Consider the following 27556-nt stretch of genomic DNA (forward strand, 5'->3'; position numbering starts at 1 on the left):
ATTTCGACCGGCCAACCCCATTTTCCGCATCGGTCCGCGCCCTTGGTGCAGTGCGGCGTATGTGCGATCGTGTGTAAAATGCGTAACAGACTACCGCACCGCACCGCTATCTTGGTGCGCCACACCCAATAAGTGAGAGCGAGAAAGAGAATATCTCGAAAAGCCGTATTGGTGCGGTCAAAATATCTCTTTCTCGCTCTAACTTATAGCTGCGTCCTTAACGTATGTGAAGTAACAACCTTGCACACTGTCGATACGTGCGCCGCACCGCACCAAGGCTGCGGTGAGTTGTGGTAGTCTTAACGGCTTTTACGATAGTCTGTTAAATACGGCTATAATATTTCTTTCTCGCTCTAACTTATAGCTGCGTCTAGTGATGGGCAGCGGTAACATTCCCGCTACCAGTAAGTTTCCATTTGGGAATGTTACTAGTAAGTTACCAATGTTACCAGTAACATTCCCAAAAGCCGGTAACATACGAAACTGATGATAGTGATGACTTATATGAGATAAAATAAGGTTCAAAACTTATTTTTTTAGTACAACTTACTCAAAAATATGTCCCATAGTTCTTAATTCGCTGACATAAGAGCTATGGGATCAATTTTATAAATTTGGTATACAGATAGTGAGTACCGGGTACCGGGTAGGGCTCGCGGTCGAATCCGTGTTTCGTTTACACGTTTCGAATACCCGTGTCCGAATAATACGTAAACGGTTTTCTGGCCCGTTCCGCACGTTTAATTAAGAAACGTGTAGTTAAGACCCGTGTACACGGATAAACGGGTATTCGAAGAAACGTATCTTATTTATCCGTGGCTCCGGGACACGTCCTTGACGACAGTAGAGAAGGAACGAACGCCAGCTACAAATGAATAGACAAAAGATTCATGACGAGTTTCTGTCATATTTAACCTTATTCCGTGGGACATAGAGTCGAAATTCAATAAACGGTTTAGAAAACCCTTTCGTGTGGTAGTTTTTGCTTGCAATAGGTATTATATACGAGTATTCACGCTTCTTATCAAAGTAGTATTTTATATAGCACTTTAAATAGCTCCTTTTTTTACGTTGCAGGTTACCAATATAGTAAAAAAAACCTGCTAGTACCTATTTAAAAAAATATTAGAACCGTCGAGTTCAGTATGTAGACAGGAAGCAAACTAATGTTCGAAATTGGCATTAAGTAAGTATTTATAAAAAAAAAATACATTTTAACTTGCTTCTTTATTTTTAGTTTAATTTGAGAACATGATATGAAATTGTATTTCTTGTCTTGTAGGTACACCTTATAAAACAAAGACCCCCGCCGCGTCTGTATGTTCGCGATAACCAGACCTCACCTATGAATGAAGTGTTTCTTTGGGAATGTTTATGTGTATATTTTGTTAAGGTTTTATTTAAATTGGTAGAAATATGACGATGTTTGCTAATGAAGTTACAATAAATCACGCTGGCTAGGAGCCTAATCGAAAACGCTGCCCAATCTATTTGAGATATAAGCACAATGTATGGTGGAATTGTCTATCTTTCATTGGTCTACAAAAAAGTGCGCGATGGCTGTCTGTCTATATTTTAAGAATAATTAACCCATTATTAACTTCTAAAAAAACCGGACAAGTGCGAGTCGGACTCGCCCACCGAAGGTTCCGTACAAAATTTAATTTTAATTTTTTTTTTGTTATGGCGGCAACAGAAATACATCTGTAAAAATTTCAACTGTCTAGATATCACGGTTCATGAGATAAAGCCTAGTGAGTGGTGACAGACTGATGGATAGTGAAGTCTTAGTATTATTAGGCTTCCGAAGTGAATACTTCTTACATAATGTATTTTATTATGCTTGACTCTCCATGCGAAGCCGGGGCGGGTCGCTAGTTATTAATAAACACTTTAAATCAACTTGATAAAATTGCACCTTCTCAATAAATTCTAATTGTTTTTGCTCTAGGTACCTCTTACCATAGTAAAACGCTTTTTAGTGGGGTGCGGCTACAAAACAATGGAAAACATTTTCTTGTGCAGATGTTTTGACCTTATTACAACGACATAAAGCTTATAATTGTCGGTGACACTTGTGATAATAGTTTGGGAACCTACATGTTTTCGACGATGATAAACAAAAGGATATTGGAAAACAATGGATGGATGGACCACCGGTCGGCAACGTGCGCATTTAAGTTTATTACCTGAACTCTAGTGAGAAAGTGACCAAAGTGAATTATGAATGATTACCAATTTAAAGATCTATCTTAATGTAATTAGCAATATTATCGCAAGTTATCCAAGGTAGTATGGGTTTTTATGGTTCTTGGGTAAAATTCTGCCTTTCATTTGAGCATGATTACTCGATAATCCCGCTTTTGTGGTCCTAAGTTTTTTGCGCCGTTGGCAGGTTTGTTGTTTTCGCAAAGCAGTAATAGACCCGAGATAAAAATAACCACGAAATCATTAAACTGTTATTTTTAATTAATATTGTATTCTGTCTGCACATGTATTATTAACGAAAATACTATACCATTATGTAATTATAAAAAAAAAAACTATGATCGATATCAAATTTATGTCATTAGCTTAGAAGCAATCGGTTTTATTAAATGATATAAATAGTTTAAAATAAAAATTATGTATACCTACTATTAAATACAGGAAGATGGCTCAGTACCTATGTTTTATCAATACGGTTAAAAACAATTTAAAAAAAAGTAATTGTGCGGTTTTATGAAACCACGATGCAAGTGAAACTTTTTTCGGAATTTAGGTATTTAACAAAAAAAAATCGGAAATTAATTCGAATTACGGTATTAAAATCGCGGTTTTAATGTTAACTTAATAAATGGGGGCGATAGAATAAAAGTTTCACTTTAAAAATCGTACGACAAACGAATTCATCTGAAGTCAACATAATAATAGTGGAAAGTGGACCTTGTTACTATTGTACATTGGCTGAAACTGGTTCGGAGAATTCGGACCCGTTCGGAACGGTCTTAAGTACCCGTGTAAACGGAGATACGTGTCTGAGATACGTTTCTTGGGAACGTTCCTTCGAAACGTTTTCGAATCCCGGCGGTTCCGTGTAAACCGGGTTCTTAGTACCGCCGGGCTTAAGAACACGGGTATACGTTTCGGCGTGTAACACGGATACCGGGAGCCCTAGTACCGGGAAAGGACATAGGATACTTTTTATCCCAGAACTCACTCCTTAAGGGGATGGAAAGGGGAGTTGACATTTGTATGGGGAATCAATAACCGCTGAACCGATTTAGATGAAGTTTGGTATGGAGATAATTTGAGTCCTGGGGAAGGACATAGGATAGATATTCGCGAGCTTGGTTTCCGCAACTCGATTACTATTGCGCCTATTTTGCGTGAGGGACATAGGATAGGTTTTACCCTAGAAATCAACCCTAAAGGGGGTGAAAAGGGGAGTGGAACTTTGTATGGAACCCAATAAAACCGATTTAGATGAAATTTGATATGGAGATAGTCTTAATTGTTGGGGAGGGTGTAGAGTAGTTTTTATTCCCGAAGTCAACCTGTTCTCTTCTCCACTCTTCTAACACTCACTCAAAGTGCCGCTGGTAATGTATGATGGAGGCAGCTCAAGACCTGGAACACCCGGAGTGCTCCTGGGTGCAACGGGTCAGGGGTAACAATCGCTCAACGTGCTGCCGGTAGTATACGATGGATAAAGCTCAAGACAATGTGGAATGCTACTGGGAGCAAAGGGTCAGGGGTAACACTCGCTCAACGTGACGATGGTTGTATATGATGAGGAAAGCTCAAGCCCTGGAACACCTGGAGTGCTGCTGGGTGCAACGGATCAGGGGTAACACTCGCTCAACGTACCGCTAGTAGTGTATTATGGGAAAAGCTCAAGATCTGGAACACCTGGAGTGCTGCTGGGTACAAAAGGTCAGGGGTAACACTCGCTCAACGTGTCGTTGGTAGTGTATGATGGAGATAGCTCAAGACCTGGAACACCTGGAGTGCTGCTGGATGTACCTGATGAGGGTAAAATTCCTTTAATCTGAAGTTGGTAGAGTATGCTGTAGGCAGGTTAAGTTCTCCAAGACCTGGAACACCTGGAGATCTGCCAGATGAAGCAGGCGTCTGACAAGAGCTACCACACGCTTAACGTGCAGTAGATACTGTTTGCTGTACTCAGGTTGAACTTTCCAAGACGTAGAACACCTGGAGGTGACTTCCCATGGGTCACTCGGTGCCTGCAAGACTTTGGTGACCAAGTTTCTGCTGGAGACGCTGCTGATCTCCCACCAGGGGGCCACCACAAGCTGAATGTTCAGCGGGTAAAATTTAGGCAGTAAAAAGGGGTGAAAGTTTGTATGGGGAAACAATAAATCTAGCTGATTGTTTAAAAATAAGCTACCCAAATTACTAATTCCACGCAGACGAAGTCGCGGGCAAAAGCTAGTATTTTATATGAAACTGTGATCATTATTTATTATCCGTTTACTCTACTACTACTACTCTAATTTCAAATTTGATTAATTAATATAAAATCGAAATGTTACCACTTGAAACGTTATACAAAACTAGCTTTTGCCCGCGGCTTCGCCCGCGTGATTTATAAATCTGTCGTTTTGTCTGATGTACAGGGTGCGGGGGAGACAGGGGAAGGAGAAAATATGGTTTTATAACGACTTACAAAAGATGGTTTATATGGTTCGTAGGTAGAATACATATATATGTACTTACGATGTTTTTTGCATTTTACTTAGAATGGAAACCTAGACTTATAAGAAGCAAAATCGGTAATGAGTACATTCAATCAGCAAGTTTCCTGATGACTTACTCCTCCCGCCCCGTCCATCCCGCCGCGCCGCCCGCACTCGCCTAGGTACCGATTGACGACGATCGAGATGGCACCTAATACAAATTTAAAAATCTATTAGTATAACGCGGGTCTCCATACCTCAAAAGCAAAATTAGAACCCTTATAGGATCACGTGTGGCTGTCTGTCGGTCCGTCTGTTACAACCGATTTGCTCCGAAACTACTGGACCGTTTGAATTGCAATTTGGCACAAATACGAGTACTTTCAAGAATTTTCATGAGCACATTATTCAATTTCAAAATCGATGCGATTTTCGTAATTAACGTCCCAAAAAACCATAAAAACGACACCCATATTGATATTTAGACATTTCAACCCCATTGCACCCCAACAGGGGAGATGGTTTTTCACGTCCGTCACGTTGGATTTTAAAATCGTTCTTGTTTTCCTAATAAGCGACCCGATAAATCATAGGAACAATGCTGCTGCAATGGTTTGCTATGATGGCATAACCCGACCATGAAAAAATGCCGAATGAAATGGAGGCGATGGCGAAATACCGAAATTTATAAGAGGGAAAGAGATAAAAAACCGGCCAAGTGCGAGTCGGACTCGCCCACCGAGGGTTCCGTACTTTTTAGTATTTGTTGTTATCGCTGCAACATAAATACATCATCTGTAAAAATTCAACTGTCTAGCTATCACGATTCGTGAGATACAGCCTGGTGACAGACGGGCAGCGGAGTCTTAATAATAGGGTCCCGTTATTACCCTTTGGGTACGGAACCCTAAAAAGGATTATGCTGCCATACATGAAACTGTCTGTCTCATGAATATGTGTTTCTCTTACCCCTGGTCGCTCGGTTTCATGTCTATAACTACGTGTATTGTGATGACGCGCCACAGCACGCACACATACAAGGCGGCACCACAACACAGCCACGCAGAACCGGCCGCCCATAGACCTAGCATTACATAGACCAGCTATACGCGTGCGCCCGTAAGGGATAGACATAGATGACGTCATAAACGTGGGGATACCATATTCGTAAAAATTACCCCAATATTTGATATCACGTTGGGGCGATTACCCTGGAGGCTAAGTTAGCTTGTTTGACGGTATTAAAAAATTGTTAAATAAAATGTCAATGGGCCGTTCTTTTTAGGCGTATAAACAATGAAATACCTCCTATAATTCGCGCAGGTGGTACAAAACTAAACATGTTTAGTAAATAAAACGTAAAATAAAATGTATTATGGGTTTTAATTTAAAGAAATCACAAATCGCAATCACACCAATTAATGTACACCACATTTAATCTTCACAACATTTGTTTATTTATTTTTTGGAATTAGAAGTACGAAAAAACTTTGAGGTCAAAATTACCCATAAAATTATGATATTTTCATCTGGTATCCCTAACATGATTGTTATGCAGCTAAATTAGAAGAAGTTTAAAAATGGCTGACCTCAGACTCCTACCTACCTACGTAATTTGGGCGGATAATTTTACAAATAATGTTTTGTTAATTTGCGTAAATAATTGTGATATTTTTATTGAAATCGTTTGATTCTACATTGTTTTGAGTGTAACGTAATTTTACGATGTTATTCTCACATAGTGCGTTAAGAGGAAGGTGTAAAATACCGTACTTACGTGTGAAAGGTTATGATCTCATATTTTTGCTCAGAGCGGCTTTTACAGCCGATTACAGAACAATTCACCAGTATTTTATCAAAGTTCAAGCATTCAAAACGCTAACCATTACTATATTTCATAAGAGAAAGCACTATTTCATACAAAACAACGATAATTAAACAAGCAACGAACAAACATGACATGTCACGTACTTATTTGTTTGCCACAACCTCGGTTGTGGCAGCGGTGGAAAAGTGAAACTATGACAAGGACAAACAATAACAGCGCTTTCTCTGCTACTCCTACTGAAAGATACATAAGACTATCCCGTTCGGTCATTTTCCCCCACTCCTCATGACCGATCCAGTTATACTAGATTCATGCGGCCGCCTGTCCGAGCGCCGCGCCCCACCGCCGACCGCGCCGCGCACCCCGCGCGCCGAACCGTATATAACCCCGCGCACTCGCAGCGATCGGCCAGTGTTCTTCGCAGTCGCGGATCGGCTGCTAGGGGCACTGCACTCTAGCTGAGCGGTGTGTGGTTCACGCGTCAGCTCCCTAGAGACTCCTTCCCCCTCTTCCTCGGTACGTTGAGCGGTGTGTGGTTCACGCGTCAGCGTCTTCTATACGATAGCATCATAAAAAATAGGGGTCATAATGACAACAACACCCATCGAACTTTTTCTGTCCTAAAAATCGGCTCAACTTTCAGGTCCAATATCTCGGCCATTTTTGATTTTAGAGAAAAAGTTTTTTCTACAAAACATGCTTATTTTAGCGTTTCGAATGAAATTTTTCTAAGTGTTTTATGATTCCTGTATAATTTTCACTTTTGGTCAAAAAAATTCTAAGTCCTTATATTGCGCCCCCTTTGCTTTAGGCGGACCAACATGGTTGATACAAAACTTGGGGTCAACGAAGCCGACTCTAGCAGACCCTGTTCTATCATGCCTTTCATTTGAACGATCATTTCCGGGCTTTCCTTCGTGGATAATTTTGACGAAAGTCTGGAGGGGTGAACTAAAGGCGGTTTTTTGACAAAGCCTGACAAAGGGTATCTGGTACCCAGACAAAAGTTTGATTATGTAGTCTGGAGCCCCCATGGCTTTCCATTGATTTATAAAAAGCTCCAGTTGACCCGCTTGGCAGCTGTGATAGTCAGTCGTAGCGCCTGCGAGATCGCTTACCTTGCCTGTTCCTGTAATATTTGTCGCTTAGCTGATTGGATCGAAATGGCTCGGCTTTTCGCTTTCTGTCCTGAGGAGCCCGGGCGGGAGCAGCAGAGGGCCCAGGATACACGCGGAAACTAGAATAGTCCGCAGCCTTCTTGCTCTGTTTCGGCTGTGAGACTCCTTGCGCAGGAGCTCGTTTGCTAGCAACTCCTTGCGCAGGAGTGCGTGGACAGAAAAATACCTTGTCAATTTCGCCATTCTTCGTTATACAGTCAGAAAACCGCTTATCATCGAAGAGGTGCTCCTGAGTTGGAAGAGATTCCTTCATGTAGCGATCCTTGACGAAGTTCAATACTTCATCTCTCCGTTGCTGGATAATGTCTGCGCGACGGCCACAGACCATCAGCAAGAGGTCCAAGTGAATGCGAGAATAGTCACCCTCCGAGAACACTTCGTTGATTTTGTCTGCTACCGCCTCAACCGTGCAATCACCCTGCGAACTTATCCAAGACACGAAGGTTTCAAAGCCAGCTTTCAATTTTTCATTTTGTATGATGAGAACATGAGATACAGCGGCTAGTCTTTTCCGTAACGGCGAGGGCACGGTTACGATCAAAAGACTTTCTCATGTCATTATTCTCCAAATCAGTAAAGCCAGGAGATGACACGTACGTATTCTGAGCATCTATGTACCGTACCTGCGACCAGTCGTTTGAATTGAAATGCTGCAACTTGTCCAAAATATCAGCATGCTATTGAGGTTATCGCGCCCGACGACTTGAGGGTAGTCTCAAGTTTGAAACTAATATCCTTTGCAGGCTCCGGGACAGGCACCGGAGGAGCCTCTGGAATGTCCAGATCCTCAGGCTAGCACGTCTGAATCACTGGAGTATTCCCGCGGGCGAGTAGAAAAATTGTCACGTAAAGACCTTACCTCGTGGGCTAATTTGGACACTACATCCTCTAACCTGGTCATGCGCTCGTGCTCAGTTAAAGCCGATGCGCCCGGATCATGTTGAACATTATCAGGATTTGAACTATTCATATTGGGACTGAATTTATTTAGAAAATACTTCGAAAATTTTCTAAGCTTATTTATAGGTGTTTCCTCTGCCAGAAACAAATCGCCAATGGTCTGAGCATTGGCGCGCAGCCTGCCAGCTGGATTCGAAAAAACATGGAAAAAAACCTGTCATAAAAGCCGTTATTGCGCCTGACGTCATCGGAACTGTGGTGTTGCCAGTATGAAACGAATGTCGCCATCTCAATCTCCAATTTGAAGGCTTGGAACAAGGTACAGTCATCTTAATAACCTTATATAACTGTTTTCGACATTTAATTTGTCTGACAGTAAACAAAAGTGTCAACAGTTGCCGTTGCTGGGTAACCAACATTATAAATAAAGAAAGGTCTTGACACACTAGGTATATGCAACCTTCTCAATGTTCGATTCATGATATATTCATACCTTAAAATTGTATCAATTTTATAGTGACATCTGGTGACGTAGTTTGCAAAATCGAAAGCTCCGACTTTACGCAAAAGTAGGTTGTCTGGGAGCAAGATATAGAAATCGCCTGCATCTTTACCGACGCAGATCTTTATATTTCTTTATATGTCCCCCCCACCCCCTGTCATGAACCATACTTCACCACTGTACTGGGGCCTTTGCATTCATGGCATTGGTTTAGTCCGGTAGTCCGGTGCGTCCGTCAATTTCAGTAAAATTTTTAGTGACCATAGATAAAGTCTTTCCCGGTTCAATGAGATTGGACTGCCAACATTGACAACAGACAATCATAATCAATCATTTAATTTTAATTTTGATATTTTATTTTGTCAATACCAATAATTCTTACTGAAATTTGCTGAAATTCAAAGTCTCCCTCCCCTGTAATGTAAAATCCCTTCTGGCTAGTTCTGAACCCAATGTCTTAAAAATGTTGGCATATTTTCTAGATAAAAATAATATAAGTCTTTAAATATTTCGTATGTATACAACTATATGTGTTATTGCAAATTAAAAATATTATATAATAATTATATAAGGTTTATAATTCTCGGAATTCAAAATTCTGGGCTAAATCATCGATTTGTCCCTAAAAAACTTGACGTTGGCAAAGTGCCCTAGCAGCAGAATCCATTATAACAAAAAAAAAATGCCAATAATGCTATCAAAGAAAATATAATCTCGGAATAGTCGGAATGCTATCTCCATCGCGTGAAGTTTGCGGTTTTTAACTTAATCTTTTTATCTGCAGTTGACCACTAAATGTAATATAACTGAATTATTAACGTCTTAGCTCAATTATTTTATTGTTTTCATTTGATTTTACTTATTTTTAACGTGTTTCGCTCGTTGCTCGTGGCCCCTCATTTCAGACGAAATGGCAGACGCCGTGGTTGAAAGTGCGCCAGGCGAAGACAATGATGATAGCTGGTTATATGGGGACGGTCCAGGGGAGTTACGAGAGGGCACTCCTCCCCCTCTCAATGAGAAGGTTCCGGCGGAGACTGGTCGCAACCCAGATTTGCCTGACGTGAGTGTTTATAACATTTCATGTTTCTTACATCCGAAGAAGATACTCGGGCGGTTTGCTATTTAATGATGTTAAAAATCGTATTTTCTCCTTTTGTTATGAATTATATTGGATAAGATTAGTAATTGGACTAATTGAACATCATCCAAACACGAAAATGTGCCAAGTTTCTGGTGTTACTATTTGTACTTTAGTTTGGTTCAAATGTAATTATTGTTAAAGGAGTTTTTATACTAGTTGTTAGTTATTTAAACTATATATTATTATTATTTTTTACTTGTGACTTGCATAAACTCACACTCGAAAGAATAAATATGTCATGTATCAATTCTGTCGATGTCTCGTATGTGAGAAAATAAAATAACGTTTCGATTTGTGCTATATTTTAATTAATCTTCTTGTAAAGTGATATCATTCTTCAAAACTGTGTCCCAAGGCGGACACCACTGACGCTCTGCTTACACGCATGTGTTAAACAACATCAGGTTATTGGTCCCACCTACTAAAATGGAGAATATCGCTAAAATACAAATTGGGTTGTTGGAAGGGAAATCAAATTGGGATACTTGGAAATATAAAGCCATCAGTCTGCTACGACCGTTCCGCAAGCGCTGGAAATAGTGGAAGGCTCCTTCAAAAAATCCACAGAACCCGAAAGTCCAACAGATACAGATGCAGTGTCTACGTACAAGACAGAACTAGAGCGTTTTGTAAAAGCTAACGCAATTGCTCCGCTGATCGTAACTACTAATATGAAAGAAGAGACACTTTGAAAGTTCATGAGGTACACAAATGCAAGAGACGTATGGCTTGAGCTACATAGACTGTTCGACGGCACGGACGAAGACAAGTCCTACAACCTATGTATAAGCTTCTTTGGCTTTAGAAAAGATGCGGCAGATACACACATGTAAAAATGGAAAAATATTTGGGCGCAGCTCAATCAGGAGATAAGTAAGGACAAATCTAGTTCTTCTTCTTTGTCATAACCTCATGGCTGAGGGACGTGACGAGTGTGGACACTCTTCACCAGTGCTCTCCAGGCCGCTCTGTCTTGGGCCCAGTGCATGCTAGCCTGCAGTGTGGCGTTTGTCACTGATGTTATTCTGTCCGCCCAACGCGTGGCCATACGTCCATCCCTATGCTTCCTTGCCATGCGGCCAGTAATTATGAGCCTTTCCAGGCTATCTGGCCCTGTCCTGCTCAGATGACCGAAGAAACCAAGTACACGTTGGGAGCAAACAGTGGATAGCCTCGTTGTAATGTTAAGTTCGTCGAGAATAGACACATTTGTACGGCGTTCAGTCCATGAAATCCGGAGCATTCTTCGCCAGCACCACATCTCGAACGCATCTATCCTGCGACGGGTATCGGTTTTGATGGTCCAGGTTTCGGACGCGTACAAAAAGATCGAGAAAACAAGGGTCCGCATTAGTCTGACCTTTGTTTTGCAGTTTATGCTTCTGTTCTCCCATATTTTCTCGAGTCTTTTCACCGCACCTTTGGCCATCTGTCCTCTTCTAACCACCTCTTGGCCGCATTCACCATCGTCGCTTATTTGGGATCCCAGGTACACAAACTTGTGTACAACCTCCAGATCGTGCAACTCGTTCGTTCTCTGCGTATGACCAGGGCGATCGATAAACATCAACTTAGTCTTGCTTCTGTTGATTTTAAGACCATACTCATTGCTGATGAGCTCAATCCTTCGCAGCATCCCTGCAAGTTCTTTTTTAGAGGCACCTATTATAGTCGTGTCGTCTGCCAAACGGAGGTTATTAATTTTTTGGCCACCAACCTGGATACCACCCTCCCAGCCTTCCAATACCCTTCTCATTATGTGTTCACCGATGAGATTGAACAGCTGCGGTGACAAGATACAACCTTGCCGCACTCCTCGTTCAGCTCTAAAGGGTTGTGACACAGTGTCCTCTATCCGCACTCTAGACTCGCTGCTTAAGTATGAGTTTTGCACTGGAAAGATTAGGTGTTGCGGTATTCCCATTTCGCCCATTACTCTGAACATTTTACCCCAGTTGATGCAATCAAAAGCCTTTGCGTAGTCAATGAAGCACATGGCCATAAAGACGTCGTGCCCTCTGCATTTCTCAATCAATTGCCTCACGTTGAGTATTTGCTCCCGAGTACCTTTACCTCTTACAAACCCTGCCTGCTCTCTGGGTATTTGCCTGGCAATATAGTTCTCTAGCCGCTTGTTCAGGATTCGCAAGAAGACTTTGCTGGCATGTGATATGAGCGAAATGGTGCGGTAATTTTCACATTTTCGCGTAGAACCTTTCTTGTGAAGGGGGTACAACTGTGGATTCGGTCCAGTCCTCAGGCCATACGCCTGTTCTCCAGACCTTCTCGCAGATCTTGTGCATGATTTTGCGCCCTTCGACTCCTATACTTTTCAGCATCTGTGCAGTTACGCCATCGCTGCCGCAAGCCTTGAGCTCCAGCATCTGAATAGCTGATTCGACCTCACTCAGAAGAATGTCAGGTTCCTTATCCACGTAATCCCTTGGAATTGTGCCCTCCTCAATGGTATCACTATACAGCTGCTGACAGTACTGCCTCCATCTTTCTAGAACTGCACTTTTGTCCTTTAGTATAGCACCTTTTTCGTCTTCAATTGTCCATTGTTTAGGTTTGAATTCGCTAGCGAGTAGTTTAACCTTCTGGAACAAGTCCCTCGTGTGCGATGTCTGTGAAGCCTTTCGGTGCATATCCTATTGATGTAGTCATTCCTGTCTTTCCTACAAAGCCTCTGGATCTCAGTATGGAGTTTCGAGTCCCTGGATCTATCCTGATCGGAGTGCACGCCATTTTCTTTGCAAGCCTTCCTTTTGTTGATTTTGTCCCAGGTTTCGGTGCTCATCCAGTCAGCTTTAGGTCGTGTTGTTTTGTGGGTAGCTTCAGCTAATTTAGCTGTTTCGAGGGCAATGGTTTTGAAATGATTCCAAGTTGACCCGGCGTCTCTCTCACTCAAAAGGGTCATAAGTTGTATCTTGGAGCTTCGATTGGAGGTTGTCATGGAACTCAATTCGCGCTCGTTCATTAAGTTGGACCGGTTTATTCAAGTTTGCTCGTTTGGTATTCTTTAAACGAATCTTGAGTTTTGCAGTAAGAAGCTGGTGGTCGCTTCCGCAGTCTGCACCTGGTCGAGTCTTTGATGCGAATATGGCTGATCTCCAACGTTGACACATTAAAATAAAATCAATTTGGTTCCTGTATCTCCCATTGGGAGAAGTCCACGTGTAGAGACGTCTAGGATGCTGCCTGAACCAAGTATTCATGACCAATAGTTGGTTTTCCGCACAAAATTGCAAGAGCATTTCACCTCTTTCATTCCGGTTGCCCAATCCGTACTTCCCAACTACGTCTCGGATATGGTCGTCTTCAATTGTTTTGCCAACCTTGGCGTTGAAATCTCCAAGGAGAATCACCGGTTCTTTCTTCAGTATAGAGCGCAGGGTCGTTTCAAGGGTACCATAGAATTCCTTAATTGCTTCTTCAGAGGACGATGCCGTGGGGGCATAGACCGTGATTAAGTTCATTGGGTATGGATGTGCTCCCAATCTGAGCTTAAGTATTCTGTCGTTGATGCAATCATACCCGATTACTTTGTCTATAAGAGGTTTCGAGACTATGACTGCCACACCACTGAAACCTTTCCTTGGGTTTCCCGAGACTATAGCTAAATTCCCCGAGGGCGTCGTGTAGTGGCCAGTCTCTTTTATGTGCGTCTCGCTAATGGCTAGTATGTCCAGTTTATACCTGTCCATCTCTCTCTCCACTGTTTCCAATGTTCCGGGTTTGGACAGCCCACGTACATGCCAGGTAGCAAGCGTGAGCGTGTGGTGTTTCCTGATTTGTCTCTTCTTGCTGATAGCAGCAGTAGTCCATTGTCCGCAAGCGGCCTGCTGAGTCACCAGCCTGCAGCCGGTAACATATTTCACACCAGATGGCCCGGACTCATATTGGCGCCGGGCGTCAGCCGGATCGCTCGACAAATCATGACTGTTCGTAACCCACATCGTTTTCTTGGGAATTTTGTAGCTGCGGTAGTATCCCCTTCCTTTCCGCACCAGACTTTTTGAGGTAATTTAATCCTCACGGCCGCTGAAGCCGTCCACTGGGGACCAGTGGTCGGGTTATCATATCCGCCGCCCGATGCTCGGCGTTAATAAGCTTCCAGAACTGCTACTCCTTTGCAAGATTCTCGATAAGCTTGACGAGACCTACTTTTCCTTCAGAAGCAGCTGGCTGTTATTGCCTAAATCTGAACGAACTATCGAAAGCCTTACAAGCCATTTATTATTATTATTATTATTTGTATCTCCTTGGATATCACGGGCCTATAAATCCCGGTCTTATGATAGGCTTGCGTGGGGATATAGATCCAACACGTAGAGGCCCCCTTGGAGAGCTTTAATGTCATGTAGAACCCCTGCTGGAACCCGTTCACAGGCGCAACAATAGACACCCATGAACCGGTCGCAGCAGGCATTGGGACTATTGCAGAAAAAGTGAACAGTATACCGGTCTATGGATTGAAGTTTGGGTGGACAATGAGACTGGGCAATTGTAAAGAACTCCGGACACTGGCTGACTCGGGCGCCTACCTCCGCCAGGAACCGTTCGAATTCGGCCAAACAGCGATTTGGAGAGAAGTAGATGCCGACAAGTGACACGTTCATATTTTGCCGACACATAACCTTTCCCCCTTATTATATCCATATAAGTAATTCATATTCATTACTTTTCCATCTAGTGGAGAAAGTAAATTCATTGATTTCATTGCCATCATTTGATCAGTAGCAAGTAGATATTCACTAGTAATAATAAAATTGACTGATTAATGTGTTTACGTGCGATTGTGTTGTTTAAATAGAAAATAGGCTAGTGAATTGGTAAATTAATGAATATTGTGATCAATTAACAGTTAGATATCAAATAAAACTATGAAAACGGATTATATCGCGTATATTGAATTTATAATACATCCCGACGTTTCGAACTCTTTACAGCGTTCGTGGTCAACGGGTGGTCGGGATGTATTATAAATTCAATATACGCGATATAATCCGTTTTCATAGTTTTATTTCATGAGTAACTATCGCGGTAACCGAAGACAATATTAGTTAGATATCAAGTTAAAACTGAAATTGTGAAATGAAATCTTATTTATTGCTACGAAATGTGCTAAGAGGTTATGTTTGCCTACAGTTATAAATGCCGCTAATGAATCAGACATACTATCTCCGGCTAAAAATTTTATGTTTACAGAATCAACGATTGTAATTGTAATAACAGAAAAGCGTCAAGGTGGGTGCACTGAGAAAAAAAAAAACAAAAAAAAAACGTAACTTTTGAGCGAAGTAAAGTTTTACATAAGGTATTAAAATAAAAAGTTGGCAAACTGGTAAAGATGGCGAAACGTAACTATCGGTAGGTATAAACAGTTGAAAAAGTACAGTCAAAATTAACGGGTTTACTTACTTTTCGAAATGTAGGCAAAATGATAACATGTAAGAGATCTTGGTCTGATATCTCCTAAAACAAAATCCCGCGTCTCGTACAGTTTCAGATATTTGTCTTAAAAATAATAAATCAGTAGGTATAGGTACAAAAACTTGTCAAGTGACAACCCTCACAGCTCGGTCATAAAACTGCGGCGCGCAAAGAAGATTCACGGTTCGTTATAAGTTTCAATTTTGCTTGCAGGCGGCGAGTGTAGGTATAATTTTATACCTAAATCTGGCTTTTGTGAAGGAGTGAATTTTCTGTACGGTAGTACTATTAGTTATTCTGTGATACTAGTGAATATCTACTTGCTACTGATCAAATGATGGCAATGAAATCAATGGATTTACTTTCTGCACTAGATAGAAAAGTAATGAATATGAATTACTTATATGGATATGGTTGAAATGTATGGATGGTGCAGCTACAAAACAAAGGAAATGTGAATCCACATTAAATAAAAGTAAATCCACAGTGAAAGGAAATATAACGATCTCACTTTCTCGTGCTTCTTCTTTATGTGCTGACTGCTTCTGGATCTGAATCTGGATGTTAGTTGATGTTGATCCCCACTGGATGCTCCTGGACTGGTCTGGTTGGTGCTGGATGGGCTGGATTCCGTAACTGTCTGGTGGTTACGGCTGGATTCCCGCTGCAATGGGACGCTCCGTGTGTCCGTCGCGGCTTTGTTCACTCGTCGATCCTGACTGCTGGGACTCGATGAGTGTCAGCTCTGGAACTTGCACGTAGCTAGATATGCCCTGCGCCAACCTGGATGACCCACGGCTTCACTGGAGAAGGTCCGTTGCATAGGTGGAGCTCGACTCGATGCCACAATCTTGCCTTCTCGCAATTCAGAGGCTTCGTAAGAACCATGTAAAGTCCAAATTACATGTATGGATTCCAAATTTCAAAAATTACGAAAAAGAGCAAAAAGTGGCAAAGTGAATTGTCGTTAGTAATCGAGATGATGATTGGTAAGTTTTTTAAAGCTCTAACTGTCAAAGATTTGAATACAAAATTGCCATAGTTAAATATTGAACATTATAGATTTGAAAGATAATTGAATTTATACATATCAATATATATTTTATTTTAAAAATATGCAATTTGTTTATAATTAATAATAAGACAATTTGTTGCATGAAATTAAAATTATTTAGAATATATGAAGCGCGTTTTTAAATGCAAACATTAAAATTACGCTAAGGAATAACGAAAAAGGATCAAAAATGAATCCGTTTTTGAACGTTTCTGAACAGTACATATTAATCATAAAATGATACGTAATATCCATATATCGAACGGGAAATACCTCTTTAACCCTTTAACTGCGCCTTTTCATCAGTTGGTATAGTTTGTTTTGTTTTTGACACAAAATATCAAGATTGTATCCTTCAGATACGATATACCCCCCCCCCCCCCGGGAATTTGTTTAAGGGACTGCGGGTCAATAATTTTGTTTTGACCTCTAGTATGCGTGTGCCAAACGGCTAACCTGTACAACGATTTGCGGTTTTTTAATTCGAACGGGTACACTATGACCAAGTATCCATTTTGGCTGACCAAATATATATTTTTGTTCATCAAAATAGGAATATTTTGCAGATCGATTAAATGACACCCATTAATAATTACTAATTATGAGTATTCGAGCCGCAAATGCTATGAGATGGCACGGTATTACGTAGCTTTGAGCTCTCCCTGTCTGTCCCTGTGCCATTAGTAAACTAAATACGACCTACCGCTCGCGCGCAACTCGAGCCGCGTGCAAGACAAACAACCTTCTTTTTTATTTCTTAGTGGAAAGTGAGATAGACAGATAAGGGTGTCTCGTGCTACTTGATAACGCTATGCCTCGCCTCCGACTCCTCGGAGCGCGTACTTTAAGGCGAGTACTGAAATATTTTTATTTCACTTAGATTTTTTTTGGACTTTTCGCAACTTATATTATATACCGTATGGCTAACTGCTCAAAGATAACCTTGTATATTTTGTTTTTATTTCGCTACTTGCGGAATATTATTTTTATGTTTAGACATTAAGGATTGCAATAAGTCCAAAACTGTGCGGTATGGTATGTTTATACTCAAATTATACGCAATTATTTGTAGCAACTCCGTCAAATGGACGGAAACTAGAGTTGGACGGTAACTAGCTCACTAACCCTATATTTTTAATTTTCACTATTTTATTAACTGCAGCAATCAGGTTTAACTCTAAATAAAATAATGTTTAACGAAAGAACTATTTCTTATCCAGCTGTCATAGACAAGCTCAGTTCCATGATTAGTTTATGGTGTTATCTGGTGAATGACAAATTTAAAGTTAAATTATCTTTTAGGAAGACAAAGAAAAAGAAAAAGAGGATAATGAAAATGAACCAGATGAAAATGATGACTCTCATTTCAATGATGAACATTTTGCTGATGTGGGACGAGAAGATCAAGACAAGACTAATGGAGATGCTGCTAGTCCAGACCATGCTGACTCCGACTCTGATGACAGTGATGATGTTAAAGTCACCATTGGAGATATTAAGTCAGGACCACAAGCTTATGCAAGCTTGAACATAAAAGTAAGTGAGCTATTTTCGTTAACATTCCTGAAATGTTTTTCTGGACTATAAAATGACTTACCGCCTTATTCATAAAACTTTACAAGCCTAAATTAACAAGTTTGGGAACAAATCAAATTATTTTATTAAATATTTTGACTTGTGTTTTTTTAAGTAGTCACACTACTATATATAAATTAAAAACTGTAACAGATGTCATATATTAAAGAAAAGCCTTCACCACTGGAGGGCTTCGTCACTTTTTCTTTAATATATGACATCTACAGTGCCGGATTAACCAATAAGCAAAATAAGCACGTGTTTAGGGCACCACGTTTAGGGGGGCACCAAAATGCCAGGTGGATTTGTCATTACGACAGCACTAGTAAGTACGAGTAGGGTTAGTAATTGGCACGATTTGTTTCTTAGGTCAAAGAAAGCTGATTTGGCCCGGTAGCCACGAGATCGTACCGTGCATTCCCCCAAAGAGGGGGGAGGGGGTGAGGGTCGCTCCCCAGGTCCAATCTGCCATATTTCTTCCTTGTTTTATATCATTGTTTTATTGTTTTGTCTTATTGTAGTTATTGTTGTATACTTGAATTTTAAACTTTTAAAGGTATTTTTTTTTCTAATGCTATTTTGTTTTAACTTAATTTTTTGCACCTCCTAATTGGTTAATTTATGTGTCATTTCTCCACTACCTAAAGGTTGTATGGAAGAGATCGCTCTTTAGTGATAAGGCCGCCTGTTGTTTACCTCTGTCTTCATGTATTATTTGTGTTTCCATGTACATTTTTCCTGAGGTTGTGCTATTAAGAGGATTTGTAGTGTATTGTATTTCATTTTCGTATACTTAATTTAGGGACGATGAGGAATTCATTTCTAAAATAATTATTATACCTTACCATACAAAAAAAAAATTGGCTGTTACAATCACAGTGTGGCGATGGATGGATGGATTGGATGATGTAGCCCATTTATTTTTTATTCTGGAACATATCACACTAAAGTAGGCATTCATGGCGACGGTTCCGGTCAATTTCGACTTCAGATTCGTGTTAAGGGGCCTCTCGGATCCTCAGATATCGATTTTCATCAAGATCGGGTCAACAATAAAGAAATTCAAGATGGAGACCGTTTCGTTCAATTCTGACTTCAAATTCTTGTTAGGGGGCCTCTCGGATCCTCAGATATCGATTTTCATCAAGATCGGGTCGAAAATAAAAACAAAACAAGATGGCGACCGATCCGTTCAATTTCGATTTTAGATTCGTGTTAAGGGGCCTCTCGGATCTTCATATATGGATTTGCACCGAGATTGGGTCGAAAATAAAGAAAATCAAGATGGCGCCCGTTCCTATCAATTTCGACGTGTTATAGGTACACTATATAATCATGCAGTTAGGCACGTCTTTATTATTGACTAATAGTAAAACCTACGAAATTGTTGATGTTCTGATGGGGTCTTTATTCCAAGGTTCGATTCCTTTTGAGTTCTTTAAAAATGACTCAACAAATGACTCGACTTGAGACCTACGTACGAGTACGAGTACCTAATCGAAAGTTTTGTAAAGTCCGCTGCAGTCTCATAAAAGCGAGTCGGGTTTCTCGACTCGAGTTTTTACCAACAATAAGCTCAATCCACACAATGTCATAGATTGGTCACGTCCTTCATTGCAGGCACACCTGGTTTACCAAATCAGTCAAATCTGAAAAAATCTAGGGTAAGGGGGCCCCCTGGCCTAGAAATGCTTAGGGCACCAAAATGTTTTAATCCGGCACTGGACATCTATTACAGTTTTTAAGCCTCAATTAGTTAAATTATGTTTTATCCCTTTCTTACAAACACGTAAGTCAAAATGGCAGATTAAGAGAAACGATTGTAGCGCATATGTGAATAACGCCATTAATATTGTATGTGTCATCTGAGCCATCAGTCTAGGATTATAATAGACCGCGGGCCAGGAACAGATTTCCATGACCAATCGCCTCCCGGGCGAAAACTCGTATAGTGGTTAACGGCTATGTATGATGAACCCTCGAATGGCAGCAAATATTCTATAAAAAAAATGTAGTCATCGCCTCCCGCTTGATACTTTGTCAAATGATAGTTTAGATGCTATTGTGAATAATCAAAATCGTCAGCCGATTTTATCGCTGTGGAAAGACCGTCAGCTGATCATATGAACATGGAAATAAAAAATAAAAAAATTCAGTCATCGGCGTCATCGCCTCTCGTTTGATACTTTGTCAGATGATAGTTTAGATGCGATTGTTAATAAAACAAATCGTCAGCCAGTTGTATCGCGGTGGAAAGACCGTGTTACGCGTTTCGGTGGCTGCCATTCCTCAACCCACCAACGGAGCGGCAGCTGACGTTCACGAGGGTTCATCGTACATAGCCGTTAACCGCTAACGCTATACGAGTTTTCGCCCGGGAGCCGATGACAGCATAGTGTAGGTAAGAGCTCTGTTAGGCCCTAGTCTGCAACAAACGCCGTAGGTCGCGGCCGGCGTGACGCTGTACGCGAGGTACGAATGCGGCGCACGGCGTCTGGCGTGTGAGAGAGACCACTATAGTGCATTTCCATAGTAAGAATTCCTAGGTCGCGTACAGCGTCACGCCGGACGCGATCTACGGCGTTTGTTGCAGACCAGGGCCTTACTATGGAAATGCACTATAGTGGTCTCTCTCACACGCCAGACGCCGTGCGCCGCATTCGTACGTCGCGTACAGCGTCACGCCGGACGCGACCTACGGCGTTTGTTGCAGACCCGGGCCTTACAGCAGTTCGAGGGTCTTATACCTATACCAAGGATTTCAGCATAACTGCTGCCTGAAGAAAGGCCAGGTCAAGAGCACCCTAAACCGGCGAACGTGTATGAGGAATGTTATGAAAGTGAAGGAAGCGAAAGAGGTATGTCAGGATCGTAGCAAGTGGAAATCCGTGGTCTCTGCCTACCCCTCCGGGAAATAGGCGTGATTATATGTATGTATGCTTGTTGGTTTCATGTAGGTACATATTACATATTACAATGTTATAAATGATAAATACTTAGTACTAATTATATTTTATTGTTGAAAAAACATTAAAGAACAGCATGCCTATTTAGTATTTTTAATATTAACAAAAACAAATTAATTGATACGAAAAATAGAAAATGTAGATATAAGTTAGTGCGGTTGTTTAATGTCAGCGTGGTGTGGGTTTGGTGGCGGCCGGGGCGGAGAAGGCGCGCGGCCCGACGCCGGGCAAGGTGACGCTCGAGGACCTGGAGGGGCCCGGCAGCATCAACGGCGTCCCCGCGCTCGAGTTCAACATCGACACCATCGAGGACAAGCCCTGGAACAAGCCGGGAGCCGACATCTCAGGTGAGCGCCCTCTCCTGCACACTGCACAGTGCACACCACCTTTTAGGGCATCGGCTCGGAACATACCTAAGGGCATAAATTTATAAGGCGTAGATTCCTGGTACATCCCTAGTGAAGCCATTTCAAGTGCGACGTTACGTCACACTCGTGTCATCGTAATCGAACGGCCGTCGCAGTACTCAAGGTCAAATCGGTTTGTGTACGCCTCCCGTTTAAAAATTAAAAACACGGGAAAGATGATTGTTTGACAATGATTTTTATTTTTTTATGCACATTTGTTAAACAAAAAAATAGTAAAAACGTATCAGCTTATTTATTGAAACCATATTTCACAAAGTACAGAAATGCAATAAATCCCTAACAAAAACATAAAAAGCTTTTTCTACAAAATCAAATCTACACACTTCCAAATTATTAATAACCAAGTGTAAGGATGATGTTAAAATTTCCCTACTTCGAGGGAAATAAATATATACTGGCAATATATTTTTGTATATATATGTGTGTGTTGCTGAGCGTAAAACACGAGCGTTCCACGCACACATCAATCGTGTTTCGGCTTCACTTTTGGCCAAAGATTTGGAAAAAGTGTGCCTCAAAAATCAAGAAAATTTGACTCTCGATCAGAGGGCGCTACTAGCTTTGGCCTACTGTCGTATAGATGGCGTTGACGGTTTCGTTTATTATTTAACAATTTTTACGCATATCAGTGAAAGAACATAGGTCAAAATCATAAAAATAATTAATGCACATAAAAAAAAAAACATTTATCCATATTTAAAAACATTTTATCGTATTTTTATAAATCTTCATTTTTAGTTTTAAAGTGTGTCGATAGATGGCAGTGAATTTACTGTGGTTACAAAATTTACTATGACAGTACCGCTCTAGTATAAGTTACTTTATGCTTTTGGCCGATTAGCCGTATGGGGACTATCTGTCTATGTGTAATTAGTCTAAGCCTAAGGGTTTTTTTAAACCCGTGGTTTTTTTGAACTTTCATAACTTGGGTTTGCATTGTACTACATAAACAAAATTTTCGGGATGTGATGTCAAAAGTGGACATATTAAACATTTAAACGTTAAATTACAAAGCTCTTATACTTTAGATTTTATAAATACAAAAAAAAAAACGGTTTTGTCACTGACTCACTCACTGATGAAACATCAAAATTCTTAGGGTCCTGAAGTCCTAGAAAGCTGAAATTTGCTATGTAAGTTAGGATTAGTACACAAACAACAAAAACATTCTAATACATACTTGGAACTTCTGACACAGGGTGGTCAAGAAATAAGTCAACATTTAAAATCTTATTTTGAATAACAAAATATTTAAACAGGGAAAAAACGTTTATTTGTAATAAACGTAGACAATATGGGGTTCTATTTGTAAAAAGCAAATAATATAAAATGTTACCCATTATATTCCTATCCCTCTTGCAACCTAACCCTGAAAATTTTCATAGCCTAATGCATAATTTCTCGCATTTATTAAAATAAAAAATGCACTATATACTATATAACCCCGATAAGAAAAATCTATCTGAGATAAATCTGGGTTGTAAGGTGGCCAGTTACGGTTACCTCTTTTGGACAAGATTTCCGGCGATTTTCTTCCAAACTGCTGAAATAGCTTCGTTGGAGGCGGTGACAAGTTGCCCCTTTCTCTTGACACTAAGTACGTTGGCTAGAGCACTTTAAGCAGTGTAATGCTGGAACCCCGGGTACCATATGAGATCATACTACTAACTCCCCAATGGCTATTCTTTCTTTAAATATAACGGCCGATTCAAATGTTAACTTATTTCTGGACCACTCTGTACTTACACAAGAGTTTTTTTTTTAAATAATCAGGAAATGAAGTTAGATCCCGGAATCCCGGTACCGACCGTGCCCAGAACCGGGAAATAAAATTCTTGGTACTGGGACCGGTATTGCACGCCCTGGTAAAAACCATCGTGACGCACAAGATTCCACTTTTGATATTTGGAATCTTTTGCTTGCTCGGGAATCAACAACAACTCTGCCCCCCCTTGTAAAAATTTAAATTAAAATAAATGTCCATATAGGTCATAATCATAAGGCATTGCACTGTTATTGAATAGATAATAGTAAGTAGGTAGTTGGTCAGTGAAGGGATAGTGTATGTGTTGTCTGTGTTGTGCTGTGCACAGATTACTTCAACTACGGGTTCAACGAGATGACGTGGAGCGCGTACTGTGAGCGGCAGCGGCGCATGCGCGTCAACGAGGCGGGCGTGTCGCTGCTGCAGGGGGCGCCGCCGCGCGCGCCGCTGCCCGACGTGCACCGCGCCCGCCTGCCAGGTACCTACTCGTACATCATTACTTACTACTACTACTACTAGAGAAACTAAACTAACTCTAATTTAGCCAGCGATTGATAATGAACATAGATGACGAACTAGCTCTGCAAAATGACCCCACACATTTTGTGCCACGCTGGGTGGGGCGTAAATATTGTGCCACGATGGCGCTATTTAGTTGGCGGCCCGTTGTCACAGTCGTAGTAAGAAGTATTTAGATTATTTCTTTATGGAAAATATATGCCTTATTGTGCGGTTAAATGATGTGCTAGCCGTTCCAACAAACACTGAAAATATTATGGGATTACCTTTCACGTATAATTTGGCCATGATAATATTATTTTGATTTCTTTTGCTCATGATAGATTTTATATGGGGATGATGTTATGCATTTTTAAACAGCCATTGATATTAAGATCCTATTATTTAAAATTTGTTAACGTGTTGTGGTTGTTTTGATATAGTCCATTTAATTTAAATTAGTGGTAGTAAATACTATTTGCCGTTGTAGGTGGCGCTTTTTAGGGTTCCATACCTCAAAAGGAAAAAACGGAACCCTTATAGGATCACTCGTGCGTCTGTCTGTCTGTCTGTCCGTCTGTCACAGCCTATTTTCTCCGAAACTACTGGACTAATTAAGTTGAAATTTGGTATACATATGTAAGTTTTTGACCCAAAGACGGACCTGACGGACATGTAACATAAACAAATTAATTTTAAACACAGGGGCCACTTTTGGGGGGTAAATGAAATAAAGTTTTTCAAACTATGTCGTGTTACATATCAAATGAAAGAGCTCATTATGAGAATCTCAATTTTTTTTTAATAATTTTAAGATAAACAGTTAAGAAGTTATTCAAGAAAATGGGCAAAAAATTACCAACCCCCCCTTTATCTCCGAAACTACTGGGTCTAAAATTTTGAAAAAAATACACAAAATAGATCTTTACCTATAGATCACAGGAAAACCCATTAGAAATGTGCAGTCAAGCGTGAGTCGGAATTAATTACTTAGTTTTTGACCCGACCCCTACGGGTTTTTAAAGCCGTTCAACACGTTCACACGTCTAACATAAAAAATACATTGTTTAAATTGTGTAATGTACGGAACCCTTGGAACGCGAGTCCGACTCGCACTTGGCCGGTTTTTAATATGTATATTTTAACTATGTCCGTCCCTGGCATCTTGGCTCAGCCCCTTGGCTAAAGGACCGATGTGGCTAATTTTTGTATAGAAATATTTGAGGCAGACCAGTAGGCTTAGCACATAATTGGCGCGACAGTATCTCGCGGCGAGATCAGACTACCCGTCTTTTTCTAACTATGTTAAAAGAGGATCTCGCGGCGAGATCAGACTACCCGTCTTTTTCTAACTATGTTAAAAAAGGATCTCGTGGCGAGATCAGACTCAGATCGGTGTCTTTTTCTAACTATGTTAAAAGAAAGACGGATAATAAATCTAGAGACTGTATCTATAGCCTAAGTTTTAGTGAAGTATTCCTAGCAAATAATCCTAATGATGCATATTCAGAATTCCTGAATCTTGTTACATTGTTCCTTGAGTTATGTTTTCCACTTACAAAAATTAAAATTGTAAATACTAACAAAATTATTTGGTTGACACAAGGCATTAAAATTTCATCTAAAAGTAAAAGAATCATGTATCGTTCGTAGATACATAACCCCAGCATGAAACATAAACAAGCTTATAAAACATATGCAAATCTACTGAAAAAAATAATTCTTAAGTCGCAAAAAATATCTAATGCTGCATTTGTTAAGAAGAGCTGTAATTTAGTAAAGGCAACATGGGAGGTAATCAAAGAGAATACCACAAATAGAAAGGTTCCGCAGTGTATTGATACAATTATTCAAGACAAAAAAATAATTGCAAATGTCCATAACTAGCGCAATACAAAAGCAGTGGGGTATGACAAAATACCAACATCAATAATAAAAGAAAATGTTGATCTATTTGTTTGTCCCTTTAATCACATTATAAACTTATGTTTAACAAATGGTTGCTTTCCAGACAAGATTAAATCCACAATTGTTAAACCAATTTTTAAAAAGGTAAGAATAGGGTAGGGGGGTAGGTTTTGAATAGTTATAGGCCGATTGCGCTCATACCTATTTTTTGTAAAAAATTTGTTTTTTTTTGTATCAGCGGTTAATAGACTTCTTTAATAAACACAACGTATTGTCGAAATATAGTTTGGATTTAGAGCTAAAAGATCAACAACCTCGGCTGTTTATGTATTTATTAAAATAGTATCACAAAGTAGAAATCATAAAATCCCTGTTACTGGCATTTTTATGGACATGACATAAGCCTTTGTAACCTGTCAAAGACTTTTGTTATGTCCATAAAAATGCCACAACAGACTTTTGAATAAATTATACCACAACGGCATTAGAGGTAACTGTTTAAATTAGTTTAAAACCTATGTCAACAATAGACAGCAAAGCACTGAAGTAATGGCTTATTCCGAGAACACAAAAACTTTTGAAACCTATAGATCTTCATACAGGATAGTTAAAGCTGGTGTTCCTCGGGGCAGTTTACTTGGGCCATTATTGTTCCTCCCCTATATCAACGATTTGTTAAAAGTTACCATCAATCACTAAATTCTTCCGTTTGGTGATGATTGTTTAATAATAGTAAGAAATGATAATACCGCACAGTATAAAGAAGAACTAAATAAAGTATTTATAGATGTCAACAAATGGCTAGAAATAAACATACTTCAACTTAACCTAAATAAAACTAAATGCATGAAATTTTACGCTAAACAGGGAAAACAAAATCATATTAGTATAAAGTACAAGGATACAGAAATAGAATATGTTAACTCCACAATTTTTTTAGGTATAATGATAGATTCTAACTAATTGGCTTAACCATTCAGAACACGTACTGTCAAAATTAAGTAGATATGCCTATGCTATAAAACGACTTAGAGAAGTATCAACACAAAATACAGCTCTTCTAGCTTTCCACGCCTATGTCATGTCAAATTTACGCTATGGTATTATTTTATGGGGTAATGTTGGGAATAAAGACCAAGTCTTTAGAATACAGAAAAGATGCCTCCGCGCTATATATGGTCTTAATCAAACTGAGTCATTAGCACAGGAAAAATAGCATATTTTGGCGGCAAAATATGTACATCCATGAAACTTTGTTGTTTATCTTTATCTTGGAACTAGAAATAAGGATCTGCCGCGTCCTATCAACATTAAGGGTTCTGACCCCCTTTTCGGGGGTATGGTCCTGGGGGTTAATTAAAAAAAAATGCACAGTTTACAAACTGGGCATGTGAGGTGTCATTTTCGTGTATTTCTTTGCGCTGAATCGAATGAGACCATATTCATACTCATAGGGTTAATGTTTTGCGAGATATGTATGGTTTTTATTGAAAAAATGAAAAAATATATATTTCAAGTCAAAAGTAGGTTTTAAGCAGCAAAAACAATGGGAAAACTTTTATTTATTTATTTAATCTTTATTGCGCAAAAGAAAATACAATCGTACAAAAGATGGACTTAATGCTATAAGGCATTCTCTACCAGTCAACCTTTGGACAAGATTTTTTATAGCCGGTGCAACATCATGTTATAATT

At 40.0% G+C, this 27556-nt stretch overlaps 1 protein-coding gene across 2 annotated transcripts in view; it reads left to right on the top strand.

The window, feature by feature from the left end:
* The first annotated feature begins 9746 nt into the window (after window positions 1–9746).
* LOC134754863 (pre-mRNA 3'-end-processing factor FIP1) overlaps window positions 9747–27556 on the top strand; it is a 70871-nt gene continuing 53061 nt past the window's right edge. Inside the window, exons 1-5 of one of the 2 annotated variants that reach the window (XM_063691309.1) lie at window positions 9747–9884; window positions 9993–10150; window positions 18024–18257; window positions 21435–21609; window positions 23784–23933. In XM_063691309.1, coding sequence (XP_063547379.1) covers window positions 9998–10150; window positions 18024–18257; window positions 21435–21609; window positions 23784–23933 — 712 coding nt within the window. In that variant the 5' untranslated portion in view covers window positions 9747–9884; window positions 9993–9997. The remainder of the gene's footprint in view (window positions 9885–9992; window positions 10151–18023; window positions 18258–21434; window positions 21610–23783; window positions 23934–27556) is intronic. The other variant, XM_063691310.1, reaches the window with a different exon arrangement.

Source organism: Cydia strobilella, chromosome Z (assembly GCF_947568885.1).
Source record: "Cydia strobilella chromosome Z, ilCydStro3.1, whole genome shotgun sequence".
NCBI lineage: Eukaryota > Metazoa > Arthropoda > Insecta > Lepidoptera > Tortricidae > Cydia > Cydia strobilella.